The following is a 14,723-nucleotide window of genomic DNA, read 5'->3' as shown; positions in this document are numbered from 1 at the left end:
TGGATAATAGATGGATGGATGGATGGGGTTTTTTTTAATAGTAGTTGATATATTCCATCAAGCTTTTAGGGTTTTTGTTCTTCCCATCTTGGAAATCTCTTTATTTTTTCTGTTTTGATAATGTTATTTTTTCAATTTTGTAATTTTGTGTTGATTTGTTTAATATATGGATTTTTTATGTTTTAAATGAATTGCTGTTATTCTGAAATATTGCTAAGTATTTTTTGTTTGTCATGTTAGGAAGGTAAATTAAAAAGTAAAATTGGCTTGAAAATTACTCTGTAAGTTCAATGGATAGAAGCTGACATAGTACAACATGTTTGCCATATGGCTTATGGGTAGTTCGATCACTCATAGCACAGTGGTTGGCTATTTTTCTAGTAGAAGTCAAGGACAAATGAACATGGATGCTCTGCTTTGGGGTTGCACCATTGTTGAACGACGAGCTGTAGTGAGTTTTCTTTGGTTAGAGGGTTTTAAGCTGGCTGAAATTCACCGAAGGATGTTGGCTCAGTATGAAAGTGAAAATAGCATGATTTAAAGAAAAGTTTATGATTGGGTGGAAAGATTTCAAGTAGGAAGAATATGTGTAACCTATGAATATCAGTCTGATTAACCATCAACATCGCACACAGAAACCCAGATCTACATGGCGCCTGCCTTCATCAGAGAAGAATGACGGATTACGTTGTCCACTGTTTCTGTAATATGACATAAGACATGATGACTTTGGGTACCATAAAGTGTATGGAATATAGGTACTCAAAGAGCTTACTTATCTGCACAAGCAACAGTGCGTGGAGGTTTCCACTTATTTATTGAAATTTTATGAAGAAGATCTGAATGACTTGCAGTGGATTGTCACCGAATATGAGACATGGGTCCGTCACTGTGAGCTGAAAAGCAAGAGACAAAGCATACAGTGGAACAACCATCTTCTCCAGTAAAGACGAAATTTCAACAACAGCTCTCTGTCAAGAAAATCATAATGACCTTCTTTTAGGACATTAAGGGTCCTATTCTGGTGTTTTCTCAGGACTATGGGCAGCCAGCAACCACTGCAATGTACTGTCATATGCTTAGAGAGAAACTGAAGCTTGCAATTATCTAGAAAAGAAGAGGAGTGTGGTCAAAAACAGTGTTGCTGTCACAACACACATCCCCATGCCGTGGCCACAATACTGGAGGTAATGCAACAGCTATTGTTTGAATGTCTTCCACATCCCTATTACAACCCTGATCAAGCATCATGCAACTATCACATCTCTTTTCCACTTAAAGAGGATCTATGCTGTCGCAGGTTCACCTCTGTTGATTAGGTTAAGGAAATGGTACAGTCCTGGATTGGGGACCAGCCGAAAAGCTTCTTCTCCCAAGGAATGAAGACGTTAATGAAACAATACAAGAAATACATTGACCTGCTGGAGACTATGTGGAGAAGTGTTAGTTGTCTTTACTTTTTAAATCTCCTTCGTTCAGACAGTAAAGGCAGTACAGAATAGAAGCAGTATGGTAAGTTTCTCCCATTTCGTCCTCATTATATGTGACAGTTATAGGTGAGTAATTAGTAGCCTCTCTCTCCTGCACTGTGGAACAGAATATCACAGACAATTAAATATTTTTGTTAATTATTACATGTTTTCACTTTTTAGAGAAATTACAAGAAGAAAATAAAGCTTTAAAGAAAGGTATGTATGCATCACTATCAGCTAATTTAACTTAAGCAAACATCTATAAGAGGGATAATGATAAAATGAAACAAAATGAAAAATACAGATTTTTTTTTCAATATACCACCAACCTATAATGATTTTCAACTCTTACAAGCACAGAGCAACAGTATAATCATTTACATACAGTATGTGTTTTCTTAACACTGGAGGGCAAATGGTGTAAGTGACCTGCTTAGTGTCATGCAGTGCAATCCAGTACCTTGATAATTTGTGCACACTGCAAAAAATATAATCAATGGTCCAGTCCACTATAACAGACCCATCGATCAATGTGTTAATGAATTTTAGGTTTTTAGCAATTAAGTGAACCCACTTATTCCAGTAAAGGTTTAATGTGAGCCATTGTTTATTTTAGTAGCAATACATATAAGGCAGAAACCAACTTGGAATTGGAGGCATTGGTTGTGTGATCTTTAGAGCTTCAAGATGGGTTTAAATTATTCAGGGCAACTGCACATAAGGTGTTTTGGAACACTGTCCTTTTTCTTTTCCTTTTCTCTGTTCCCTAATACACTTCTTTATGACACTCAGACGGTGGGCTACGGGTCTCCTTTTCACATCTACTTTGATGCCTCACCACTTCTTCTTTATTTCAGGCACTATCTGATATTCTGAACTTGAACTTTCAAGTGTCTGCACCACCCTCTATCACTCAATCAACTTCTTTTTTTTTTGCTTATACCACTGCTTAAGCCAACAAATAGTAAGTTTTTTTCCTTGCCTCCACTTTGCATTTGCTGAAATTCTTTTTTCACATGCTTTTGCCATTGTCTTTTAATCAAACACTGAACAGAAGATGATATTTATATTGATTTGCATATTAAAATATGAAAAATTATGGGAGGAGTCGGGCAGGGGCGGCAGGCACGTGTGTTACATTTTACGCTGACCAGGATTTATGGAGCTGAAGTGCGTGGAAGTTGGCTTACGCACGGTTTTGTGCATCTGAATTTTTTGTGCATAAGCACATTTCCGCTTTTGTCCCTATGCCATGTTTTACTGTTAATTGTACACGCAGTGCTATACATGAGGCCCCAGATCTAGCATCGTCCAACTGTCACATCTTCGGTCCACTTAAAGAGGCTCTGAGTGGTTGCAGCGTCACATCTGATGACGAGGTTAAGAAAGTGGTGCAGACATGGATTGGGAAGCAACTGCAAAGCTTCTACTTCCAAGGAATGAAGACATTAGTGAAACAATATAAGTAGTGTATAGGCCAGCAGGGAGACTATTTGGAGAAGTGATATTACTGTTCTTTTCAACTGTTCACATTTACTGGTATTAGTGTGTTTGTTGTCTTTACCTTTTTAAGTAAAAAGAAGAAAGTAAAAAAAACAGAATTTATTGTTCAGTGTACCACCATTTTATAATGGTAATCAACAACAAGCAACTTACAAGTACAAAGCAACAATATAAACATTTACTTAAGTATGTTCCAATCACCCGCAAACATATGGTTTAAGCGACTTGCTTAGTGTCATGCAGTGTAATCCAGTACCTTCATAATTTGTCCACATTGTAAAAAACGTAATGGCTCAGTCCATTGTAAGAGACCCATCGATCAATGTATTAATGTATTTTATGTATCCACCAATTATGCAAACCCGCTTATTCCAGTACAGGGTCAAAGTGAGCCATTGTCTATTTCAGTAGCAATAAGTTCAAGAGAGAAAAGGAGTTGGAATGGAAGCTTTGATCTTTAGCTTCAAGATGGGTTTAAAATTATTCAGGGAAACTGCTCATAAGGTGCTTTGGAACACTTGGATCCTTTGTACAGATCACTTACAACTCAAGGAAATGCAAAAGTCTAATTGTTAAGCTTAAGTCTTACAGTATTAAGTGATCTGAAGAATTTGCAGAAACTGAGGAGGCAAGAAAAATAATTCAAAAAGAGCTGGATTATCCCAATAACTGGACAAGGTCTTGGAAAATAAAGTTTAATGTAGAAAATTGCATAGGTATAAATGTACACAAAAGAAATATTAATTCTACAAATAAGATGGGAGACACTGCCTTGCAGGAAGCAATCCCTGGAAAGGATTTAGGGGTTTATGTTGAAACACATTTCTGATTGTCTCAACAATTTTTAGGAGTGATTGGAAAGGCAAATTAAGTGTTGTCCTTTATGAAGGATCGTCATTTCCTGGGGCCTCATGTATAACGGCGTGCGTAGAACTCACACTATAACATGGCGTAAGCACAAAAGCGGGATTGTGCGTACGCACAGAAAAATCCAGATGCAGGAATCTGTGCGCACACAAAATTTCACGTTCTTCCACTACATAAATCCCTGTCAGCGTGAATAGTAACGCACGTGCACGCGCCTTCTGTTCCGCCCCAACTCCTCCAAGAATTACGCCTCTTTGAATATGCAAATCAATATAAATAACCTTCTGTGAAAAGACAATGGGAAAAGCACAGGGGAAAATATAAGAATTTCAGCGAATACCAAGTGGAGGCAAAGGAAAAACTTACTATTTGTTGGTTTAAACAGTGGTATAATCAACAAAAGAAAGCTGATCGAGTGTCAGAGAAACTCGAAAGATCGAGTTCACAAAGTCGCACAGTACCCGAAATAAAAAAGAAATCACATATCAAAGTCGCCGTGAAAAGGCGACTCGCAGCGGACCGTCTGAGTGTCATATGAAAGCTTATTAGGGTACAGACAAAAAAAATTGGCACACAGTGGGGGAAAAAAGCACGAAATGTCAACTTTAATCTCGAAATTTCCACTTTAATCACGTAGTTTATTTTGCCATTAAAGTAGAACATCATAAACTTCATCTTAAAATCGTTTATTTTACTAGTTTCTCAAGTAGCACATTAAATGCTTTGTTCTGTATTTGATCTTCTATGTGCTCAGTGTGTGTGAATCACTACGTGCTTCTGTTCTTTCTCTTTCTCCGACAGGACACAGAATCCATTACATTCGAGATATTACAGCTCTCTGAATAATTAAAATACTGAGATGTATACGTGATATCATTTTCATGATGATAGCAATGAAAGCATGTTATTAAACATGGAACACGGTGGCGCAGTGATTGTTCATATCTCACGCAAGAGGCTTGCTGCGCCATGTGCGACTTCGATGAAATAATTTATTACAGAAGTACTGTCTCTTTCAAACGTACTTTTCTTTCTCCAAATACCCAATTGCCACACAATCAGCTCTGTAATAGACGTTAAGCCATCTGTAAGCTTAGAATGCCGATTCTTCAAAACTTTTAAGAAACATTGAAATATCTTCATGTTTAATTATTCTATCCGTCTATCCTTCCAGTGTCGCGTCAGCACCAGCAATAATACAGCGCAAGGCAGGAGCTATCCGTGAACCAGCTATACGCTGCGGCACTGTGTCCTCACATGTTTATTAACAATGCAGATTATTTAAATGAAGTTAAAGTTTTATCTGTATACTATAAGCAACATATTTTGCTGCATTTCATCATAAAAATGATATTGTCAACATACGCGCTTTATACAGTAGCACAGGTTGTGCAATATTATAACTGTAGGGTAAATTTACAGTGAGGTAATTGTACTTATAAGTACAAACAGTTCTGCAAGGATCACTTGATGGACTGATTGAGTGCGTTTATAGTTCTTGTGATGAAACTGTTTCTGAAACGCGAGGTCCGTACAGAAAAGGCTTTGACACTTTTTGCCGTGGTTGAGGTAGTGTGTACTTGAAACTGTATACCGATAATTCTCTTTCCGATCAGCTGCTGCTGTGATTCACACTCAGATACAGTGATATAAATACTCCGAGTGGTGCAGTGAGAGTAATATGGAAAAAGATGATCCGCAGTGGCAACCCTTAATGGGAGCAGCAAAAAGAAGAACAAGATGCAGTGAGCCTAACAACGCTAAAGCAGTTATGGTATTTGGAATACTATGGCTATTCCCTGGACCATTATATTGCTACAGGTTAATTACAATCAGATGCATTACACTAATAAACAATATGCAGTTAATTTCAGTGTATTTATAAAGCCACGTCAGGAATGTGGAGCTAAGAAAGAAAGGGTGATCACACAGGAACAGTAGCACTGCTTTGACGCTGGGTGCCGCCATTCTGCAAAACCGAGCAGAGAAACTGCGTACGCCAAGGTATGAGTTACCGTGGAAATGTGCGTGGCTTTACGCCAAGTTTAGGTTTTATACATCGCGATTTGAGCGTGGAAACATTCGTATGCAACATTTCTGTGCGTACGCACCGTTTATACATGAGGCCCCTGGTCAGTAACATTTTAAAAAGACTTGCTTCACTTTATTTCACTGAAATAGTGTCTGATTTACCACAGAAAAGGTGCCCAAATGAAATGAGTGATTCACCTTTTTAGAAGTACTTGTGAAATTCATTCATACTGAAAAAATATAAATTTTATCCCTTCCAAATTACATTTTCTTGAGTCTCTCTTTCATTTTCTTTTCTATTCAGTGATTTTTAAAAGAAAGTAGTAGTCTTTGGTCTGAATAGATTAAACAGAATATCAGTGGTCTTGAAATACAGTTGTAATTATTGCACTAAACAGTTTTTAGCTTAATTTGTATGAATAAAATAGAAATTTGAATACAGGTAAGTGCACAATTTTGATCAGTATTACATATTAGTCTAAAAAAGATCTACAGGGAAAGTTAAAATTGAAAGCAAGGAAAAACAACTATACTTTAGTATTTATAATACCTTTCTATGGTACTAACACAACCCAACAAAGCCACGTTACAAGGACGAAGTAATATGTGCATTAAATGACTTGTTGAAGGTCATTCAGTGAGTCAGAGATGAAATCTGAGCTGACAAACATAAGCTTTACTACCTTAACTAATGGGAAACACTGTATAGCATTTTATGCTAAAGTAACACTAGTTAATACTAAAATTGAAGGGACAGCAGATACTGAGAAGACAGTACCCTTGTAAAATGACGTTTAATACAAAAAAGTGCAAAGGCCTACAGGTAGGCAAAAGATAGAATGTGGAAGACACAGGAATCAGCCTCTCAGATGGATTTTGGAGTTTAAGTTACTGTAAAACTCTGATTGTCTAAGCAATGTGCAGAAGCAATTAAAAGGCAAAGAAAATGTTAGTATATACTTTAAAAACTATCGAAGACACATTGTATTTCCTTTGTTATCAAAACATTTTGTTTGAATTTTTATGTTTTATGCATTATACATTAGTTTAAAATATGCCTTACTTAAAATGCCTGGCATCACCCATTTTTACCTCTGACAATGCAACATGAAACTTCTCATATTTCTCTCTAGATCCTCATAGTTAGTTATGAGCACAACAATTTCCAAAAAGTTTAATTTGCAGCAAAATTTGCTTCTTCAGAAATGAATTTACAAATTAAATCGCATTTTGCTGCCAGTGAAATTCAAACCATTGACACAAGAAGAAAGGTCTTTATTTCCAGTCTGAAAGCGTTTTCCAGAATTAACGTACTGTGATACACAATTTGCCAATTATAATGATAACCTTTTCTATCAGAATCCTAAGGATGCATCAGAGACAGAATTGAAATTTGAAACCCCACAGTCCATACACTTCGCAATTTTTTTTCTTCAGGATTTAAGAAATAAGAAAGGACAGTTGCTACGTAATGGGGGAATTTAAAGGGGTGCAAGCAGCTTTCCATATACAAAGTTTTCCTGTGAAGAAAACGCTGTAATGAGTATGATGGTGTGTCTGTGTGTGAAAGACTTTCCAGAATATCACATTTTTTAAAGACATACTGCACCTCCATGGTGATGTGGAAGAGAGGCATAAACGGAATTAATGTTACAGGTATGCAGGAAATTACTTGCATTATGCAGATGTAGAAGAAAAACGCAGGTAAATATAGAAGTGTGAACAAGTCTTTAAAGAGCAATATTTCTTGTTCTGTTTCCATGAGAAAACCTTTAAAACTCCTCAGGAACAATTTTCAATGAATTTCATATGTCACAATTTTGAAATCGTAAACAAAATTAATTTTAATGTTAACAAACCAAACTGTGTAAAACTGAAACTTTGTTTTGCTCAATAATACTCATGAATCAATAACCTCTGTACACCATAATCCATCTTCATTATTAGAAAATGTTAAATGTAGACATGCAGAAGTATGTTTGCACTGTCAGTATTATTTACTTTGGGAGGGCTATAGCATACCACAGTCCCTGCATGTTTTTATTTGGTCCCAAATATCCTAACTAAGATGAGGCTGAAAGAAACTTATATTCAAATTCTCTCTTATGTAAATGACCAATCCCTCTTCTTTTAGATTTTCCTTTCTTTTTCGTAAATTAGAATAATCCCCAGATCAAGGATTTAGCCAGGTTTCTGCCACTACTACAATTTAACATCAAATATATTTGCAGCTATATATAACTCCAGCTCAGCAGAATTTTTATGACCATATTAGGAGGCATTCTGTGCAAAAACATCTTTCTGAATTAATTATGTCTAATTTTAGTAACCTATGTAACTTTTTGCCAATTATTAACTTACCACGCCCACAATCCTGTGGTAATAAGGATTTCCCTATTTTTTCTGCTTTTTATCTTGTTGATATTGTATTGTTCAAACTATTGAGGTGATTGAAAGTCGCAAGCTAACTTTATTACCATGACCTGCATTCAAAGATGAAATGTTTCCATTTCTTTTTACAATATATGTTTTAAAAACTTGTACGCTGTACTTTCACTTATTTTAATGAAAGTAGGCCGCAATCTCAAATCCTTAATTCTGAGATTTCTCAATTTCCAAGCCTCAAATGCATTTAAATGATGTCCTAGATTCTTTTCCTTTGAGTTTTTGCTTTAGTCACAGTGAAATGGAAGAGAAGAATACTGCCTTTTAAGAATCTTATATCATTATTGAAGATTTAAAATATTTACCAAAAAATATTTCTTCTCAAAACAACTTTATTTTTTTTCACTTCTAACATCTACCTTCCTGCATTTCTTTTACAGAAACTGAAAATCAACGCAAAGCATTTGGTATGCATTTTAATTTTAATTTTCAAAACTAACTATAGTCCATCTTGTCATTACACCAATTGTACTGTAATAGAGATGAATGAATGGGTAGGATGAGGACTAGGTATCATATCAAATATTCATTAAACTTTTCAATTAATTGTGTGTTTTTTATTTTTGCTGACAGTACAGGGCAGAAACAGCATGTTAAGTGTTTAGTATTTCTTCTAAATTAAGCATTACATGAGTAACTAACCAATTAACCTGAAAATGAATAAATGATGGGTTTTTTTAGTTTCCTCCGGGTGCTCCGGTTTCTTCCCACAGTTCAAAGACATGCAGGTTAGGTGCATTGGCGATTCTAAATTGTCCCATGTGTGTGTGTGCGCCCTGCCTGGGGTTTGTGTCCTGCCTTGCGCCCTGTGTTGGCTGGGATTGGTTCAGCAGACCCCCGTGACCCAGTAGTTAGGATATAGCGGGTTGGATAATAGATGGATGGATGGATGGGTTTTTTTTTAATTGTAGTTGATATATTCCATCAAGCTTTTAGGGTTTTTGTTCTTCCCATCTTGGAAATCTCTTTATTTTTTCAATTTTGTAATTTTGTGTTGATTTGTTTAATATATGGATTTTTTATGTTTTAAATGAATTGCTGTTTTTCTGAAATATTGCCAAGTATTTTGTGTTTGTCATGTTAGGAAGGTAAATTAAAAAGTAAAATTGGCTTGAAAATTACTCTGTAAGTTCAATGGATAGAAGCTGACATAGTACAACATGTTTGCCATATGGCTTATGGGTAGTTCGATCACTCACAGCACAGTGGTTGGCTATTTTTCTAGTAGAAGTCAAGGACAAATGAACATGGATGCTGTGCTTTGGGGTTGCACCATTGCTGAAAGACGAGCTGTAGTGAGTTTTCTTTGGTTAGAGGGTTTTAAGCTGGCTGAAATTCACCGAAGGATGTTGGCTCAGTATGAAAGTGAAAATAGCATGATTTAAAGAAAAGTTTATGATTGGGTAGAAAGATTTCAAGTAGGAAGAATATGTGTAACCTATGAATCTCAGTCTGATTAACCATCAACATCGCGCACAGAAGCCCAGATCTACATGGTGCCTGCCTCCATCAGAGAAGAATGACGGATTACGTTGTCCACTCTTTCTGCAATATGATATAAGACATGATGACTTTGGGTACCATAAAGTGTATGGAATACAGGTACTCAAAGAGCTTACTTATCTGCACAAGCAACAGTGTGTGGAGCTTTCCTCTCATTTATTGAAATTTTATGAAGAAGATCCGAATGACTTGCAGTGGATTGTCACGGGATTTGAGACATGGGTCCGTCACTTTGAGCTGGAAAGCAAGAGACAAAGCATACAGTGGAACAACCATCTTCTCCAGTAAAGAAGAAATTTCAACAACAGTTCTCTGTCAACTGTAATGACCTTCTTTTAGGACATTAAGGGTCCTATTCTGGTGTTTTCTCAGGACTATGGGCAGCCAGTGACCAGTGCAATATACTGTGCTATGCTTAGAGAGAAACTGAAACTTGCAATTTTCAGGAAAAGAAGAGGAGTGCTGTCAAAAACAGTCTTGCTGTCACAAGTTATAACCCCATGCAGTGGCCACAATACTGGAGGCAATGCAACAGCTGTTATTTGAATGTCTTCCACATCCCTATTACAACCCTGATCTAGCATCATGCGACTATCACATCTCTTTTCCACTTAAAGGAGATCTATGCTGTCGCATGTTCACCTCTGTTGGATTAGGTTAAGAAAATGGTACAGTCCTGGATTGGGGACCAGCCGAAAAGCTTCTTCTCCCAAGGAATGAAGACGTTAATGAAACAATACAAGAAATGCATCGACCTGCTGGAGACTATGTGGAGAAGTGTTAGTTGCCTTTACTTTTTAAATCTCCTTCGTTCAGACAGTAAAGGCAGTACAGAATAGAAGCAGTATGGTAAGTTTCTCGCATTTCGTCTTCATTATATGTGACAGTTATAGGTGAGTAATTAGTAGCCTGTTTTTTTTAATTATTACATTTTTTCACTTTTTAGAGAAATTAAAAGAAGAAAATAGAGCTTTGAAGAAAGGTATGTATGCATCACTCTCAGATACTTTACCTTAATGAAACATCTATAAGAGGGACAATGATAAAATGAAACAAAATGAAAAATACAGATTTTTTTCAGTATACCTCCATCCTATAATGATCTTCAACTCCAAGCAACTTACAAGCACAGAAAAACAGTATAATCGTTTACATATGTGTTTTCTTAACACTGGAAGGCAAATGGTTTAAGTGACTTGCTTAGTGTCATTCAGTGCAATCCAGTACCTTTATAATTTGTGCATACTGCAAAAAATATAATCAATGGTCCAGTCCACTATAACAGAGCCATCAATCGATTTATTAATGAATTTTATATTTCTTGCAATTAAGTGAACCCACTTATTCCAGTAAAGGTTTAAAGTGAGCCATTATCTGTTTCAATAGCAATACATTTATGGTAGAAATCAACTTGGAATGGAGGCTTTGATTGTGTGATCTTTAGAGCTTCAAGATGTGTGTAAATTATTCAGGGCAACTACACATAAGCTGTTTTGGAACACTTCCTTCTTTTGTACAGATCACTTATAACACAAGGAAGTGCAAAAGTCTAACTTAAGCTAAAATGTTATGTCATTAAGTAATTGGACATACTGAAAGAATTATAAACTGCAACATACAAAGCATTTAACGTGCTACTTCAGTTATGATGGCATCTGAGAAACTCGAGTAAATTAAACATTGAATATAAGATGCATTTACGACTGTTCTAATTTAATGACAAAATAAACTACGAGACTAAAGTGAATATTTCAAGATTAAAGTTGACATTTCGACCGTATTTTTGTTCATTTCGTCCCTATTTTTTTCTTTTCTCTGTACCCTAATATGCTTCTGTATGACACTCAGGTGGTGGGCTACGACTCGCTCTTTCATGGTGACTTTGATACCTGATTACTTCTTCTTGATTTCAGGCACTATGCGTCTTTCTGAACCTGAACTTTCGAGCATCTCCGTGTCTATGTATCAGTCAATCAACTCCCTTTTTTATTATACCACCACCTCTTAAGCCAACAGATAGTACATTTTTCATTGCCTCCACTTGGCAGTCACTGAAATTCTTAATTTTTCATGCATTTGCCATTGCCTTTTAACTTGTTTTTCTCATTTTTTTCTCCTTTAATTGTGATAAGTTATTTGTGAGTAATTAATAGCATCTGTCTCTTGCACAGTGGAACTGAATATTACATACCTTGACATATTTTTGTTAATTATTACATATTTTCACTTTTAGGGAAATTACAAGAAGAAAATGAAGCTTTAAGGAAAGGTATGTATAAAAAATGTAATTACCATCGGCTACTTTAATCTACGCAAACATCAAACAGAGAGAAAAAGTTAAAGGGGAGAAAGGAAAAAAACAGATTTTACTGTTTAGTGTACCACCATCCTATAATGGTAATCACCTCCATGCAACTTACAAGTACAGAGCAACAATATAATCATTTACATATGTATTTTCCTAACACCGGAGAACATATGGTTTAAGCAACTTGCTTAGTGTCATGCAGTGTAATCTAGTAACTTGATAATTTGTGCACACTGCAAAAAATGTAATGGCTCAGTCCATTGTAAGAGACCCATCGATCAATGTATTTCATGTATCCACCAACTGTGCAAACCCGCTTATTCAGGTACAGAGTCAAAGTGAGCCATTGTCTATTTTAGTAGCAATAAGTGCATAGGCAAGGCGTAAAACAACTTGGAATGGAAGCTTTGATGGTGTGATCTTTAGAGCTTCAAGATGGGTGTAAAATTATTCAGGGAAACTGCTCATAAGGTGCTTTGGAACACTTGGATCTTTTGTACAGAGCACTTACAACACAATAAAAATGCAAAAGTCTAATTGTTAAGCTTAAGCCTTACAGCATTAACTGATCGGACACACTGTATAGCATTTTAAACTAAAATAATACTAATGATACTAAAACTGAAGAATTAGCAGAAACTGAGGAGGCAAGAAAAACTAATTCAAAAAGAGATGGATTATCCCAAGAACTGGACAAAGTCTTGGAAAATATAACTTATGTACACAAAAGGAATATTAATTCTACAAATAAGATGGGTGACACTGTCTTGCAGGAAGTAACCCCTGGAAAGGATTTAGGGGTTTATGTTGAAACACATTTCTGATTGTCTCAACAATGTTAAGAAGTGACAAGAAAGGGAAATGAAGTGTTGTCCTTTATGAAGGCCTTTCATTTTCTGGTCTATAACATTTTAAAAGACTTGCTTTTCTTTATTTCAAATAAATAGTGTCTGATTTACCACGGAAAAGGTGTCCAAAGGAATTGACTGATTCACCACTTTTTATAAGAACTTGTGTAATTCATTCATAGTAAAAAAATTTAAATTTTATCCCTTCCAAATGTAATTTTCTTGAGTGTTGTGTTTTTGCTTTTTTTTTTTTTTTTGATTCTGCTTGCTAAAATCACAATAAATCAATAACTCACAATATCATTGGTATATGTCTATGGATTATGTGAAATCTTTTTCTGTTCCTGGTACATATACAAATTATAGAGAACAAAACAACTGTATGGTATCTGCTTCCATTTTCTTTTCTATTCAGTGATTGTTCAAAGAAAGTAGTAGTCTTCGGTCTGATTGAACAGAATATCAGTGGTCTTGAAATAAAGTTTTTAAATTATTACTTTAAGTAGTTTTTAGCTTTAGAGATTTTGGTTGAAGAAAATAGAAATTTGAATACAGGTAAGTGCACAGTTTTGCTCAGTATTAGATATCAGTCCAAAAAAAGTTCTACAGGACTTCATTTTTTTGTTAAAAATGAAAGTAACAAAACACAACTATACTTAACACTAGAATTACCAGAGCCTACGAAAAAACTCGTAGATCCGACCCACCTTAAATCGCTTCTTAAAACCTTTCTCACCTCTCCGCCAGCGTCTTTTGTCATCTAAATGTACTGATAAAGACAAGCTGCCAGCAGCCGGCTATTACATCCCCCCAACGACTTAGAACGTAAACAAGCTTTTCCCAGCTCATGCCTTGATTGATTATCTGGGAGTGAAGTGGAGTTTTAGAGTAGAAATAATAGATTGTTATTTGCAACACACGCATTTCATATGTGTTGCATTTCTACAGTAATCTGTGTAAACACATTGTTAAAACAGAAACGGTTTACAGTATTCTAGTAGCAAATGACAAAATGTAGGCATAAACTATATAATGTATGAAGCCTGAAGTCCAAATATCAAAGAAACATTTTCACAAAAGGTACAAAAAAAAAGCCACCGCCAAAAAAAGCCACCTTAGTGTGCGACTTTAACACACATTAGCTATCACTGCTTCCGTGGTGCAACAGTATCGGTTGCTGACTGGGAATCCAAAGGTTGTGAGTTTGATCCTGCACAACTCCATTTTGAGAAGTGTTCTTATTTTCACTATTTTAGAATAAAAAGATACATTTGATTTCAGTCTGTAACAGCCAGTGTAATTTATGATATTTGTAAAGGTTAGCTTTATTTTTTTTTTAAATTCACTTTTCATTGTCTCAGTCGCGTTCAGGATACTTCCCTACCGCCCCCCACCTGACACTGCTGTTTTCACATAAAGACGCTCTATAGTTCTGCAGTGTATCACGATACATAGGACCACGTGTTTTTTTCCCCCAATATTGCCAGTCCCCACGTGTTGCTGTATGCTGGTTCTTTTGTACTCCCGGACATACAGAGGAAAGCCTAGTAAAGAGCAGTAACTTCAGCGCTATATGCAATCATCAGACACTCCCCATCTGATACTGCTGTTTTCACATAAAGACGCGCTAAAGCTCTGCAGTGTACTGAAGTGTCTGCATGCACTTTTCGTGGCATTATATGTGTATTTTTTGAGCATGCCCATGTAGCTCAAACACAGGAACATATGTTGATGTAAAAGTATAAC

At 35.9% G+C, this 14,723-nt stretch overlaps 1 protein-coding gene across 21 annotated transcripts in view; it reads left to right on the top strand.

Moving 5' to 3' along the window:
- The window catches only part of LOC114669639 (E3 ubiquitin-protein ligase TRIM39-like), a 117,008-nt gene that overhangs the window by 70,061 nt on the left and 32,224 nt on the right, over nucleotides 1-14,723 (top strand). For 12 of the 21 annotated variants that reach the window (XM_051922394.1, XM_051922398.1, XM_051922397.1 and 9 more), the window contains 4 exons: nucleotides 1,653-1,688; nucleotides 8,699-8,725; nucleotides 10,768-10,803; nucleotides 12,055-12,090. In XM_051922394.1, coding sequence (XP_051778354.1) covers nucleotides 1,653-1,688; nucleotides 8,699-8,725; nucleotides 10,768-10,803; nucleotides 12,055-12,090 — 135 coding nt within the window. The remainder of the gene's footprint in view (nucleotides 1-1,652; nucleotides 1,689-8,698; nucleotides 8,726-10,767; nucleotides 10,804-12,054; nucleotides 12,091-14,723) is intronic. The other 9 variants (XM_051922396.1, XM_051922392.1, XM_051922390.1 and 6 more) reach the window with 2 other exon arrangements.

Source organism: Erpetoichthys calabaricus, chromosome 2 (assembly GCF_900747795.2).
Source record: "Erpetoichthys calabaricus chromosome 2, fErpCal1.3, whole genome shotgun sequence".
Classification (NCBI taxonomy): domain Eukaryota; kingdom Metazoa; phylum Chordata; class Cladistia; order Polypteriformes; family Polypteridae; genus Erpetoichthys; species Erpetoichthys calabaricus.
Note: the sequence above shows the minus strand (reverse complement) of the source record. Positions and strands in the feature narration are given on the sequence as shown.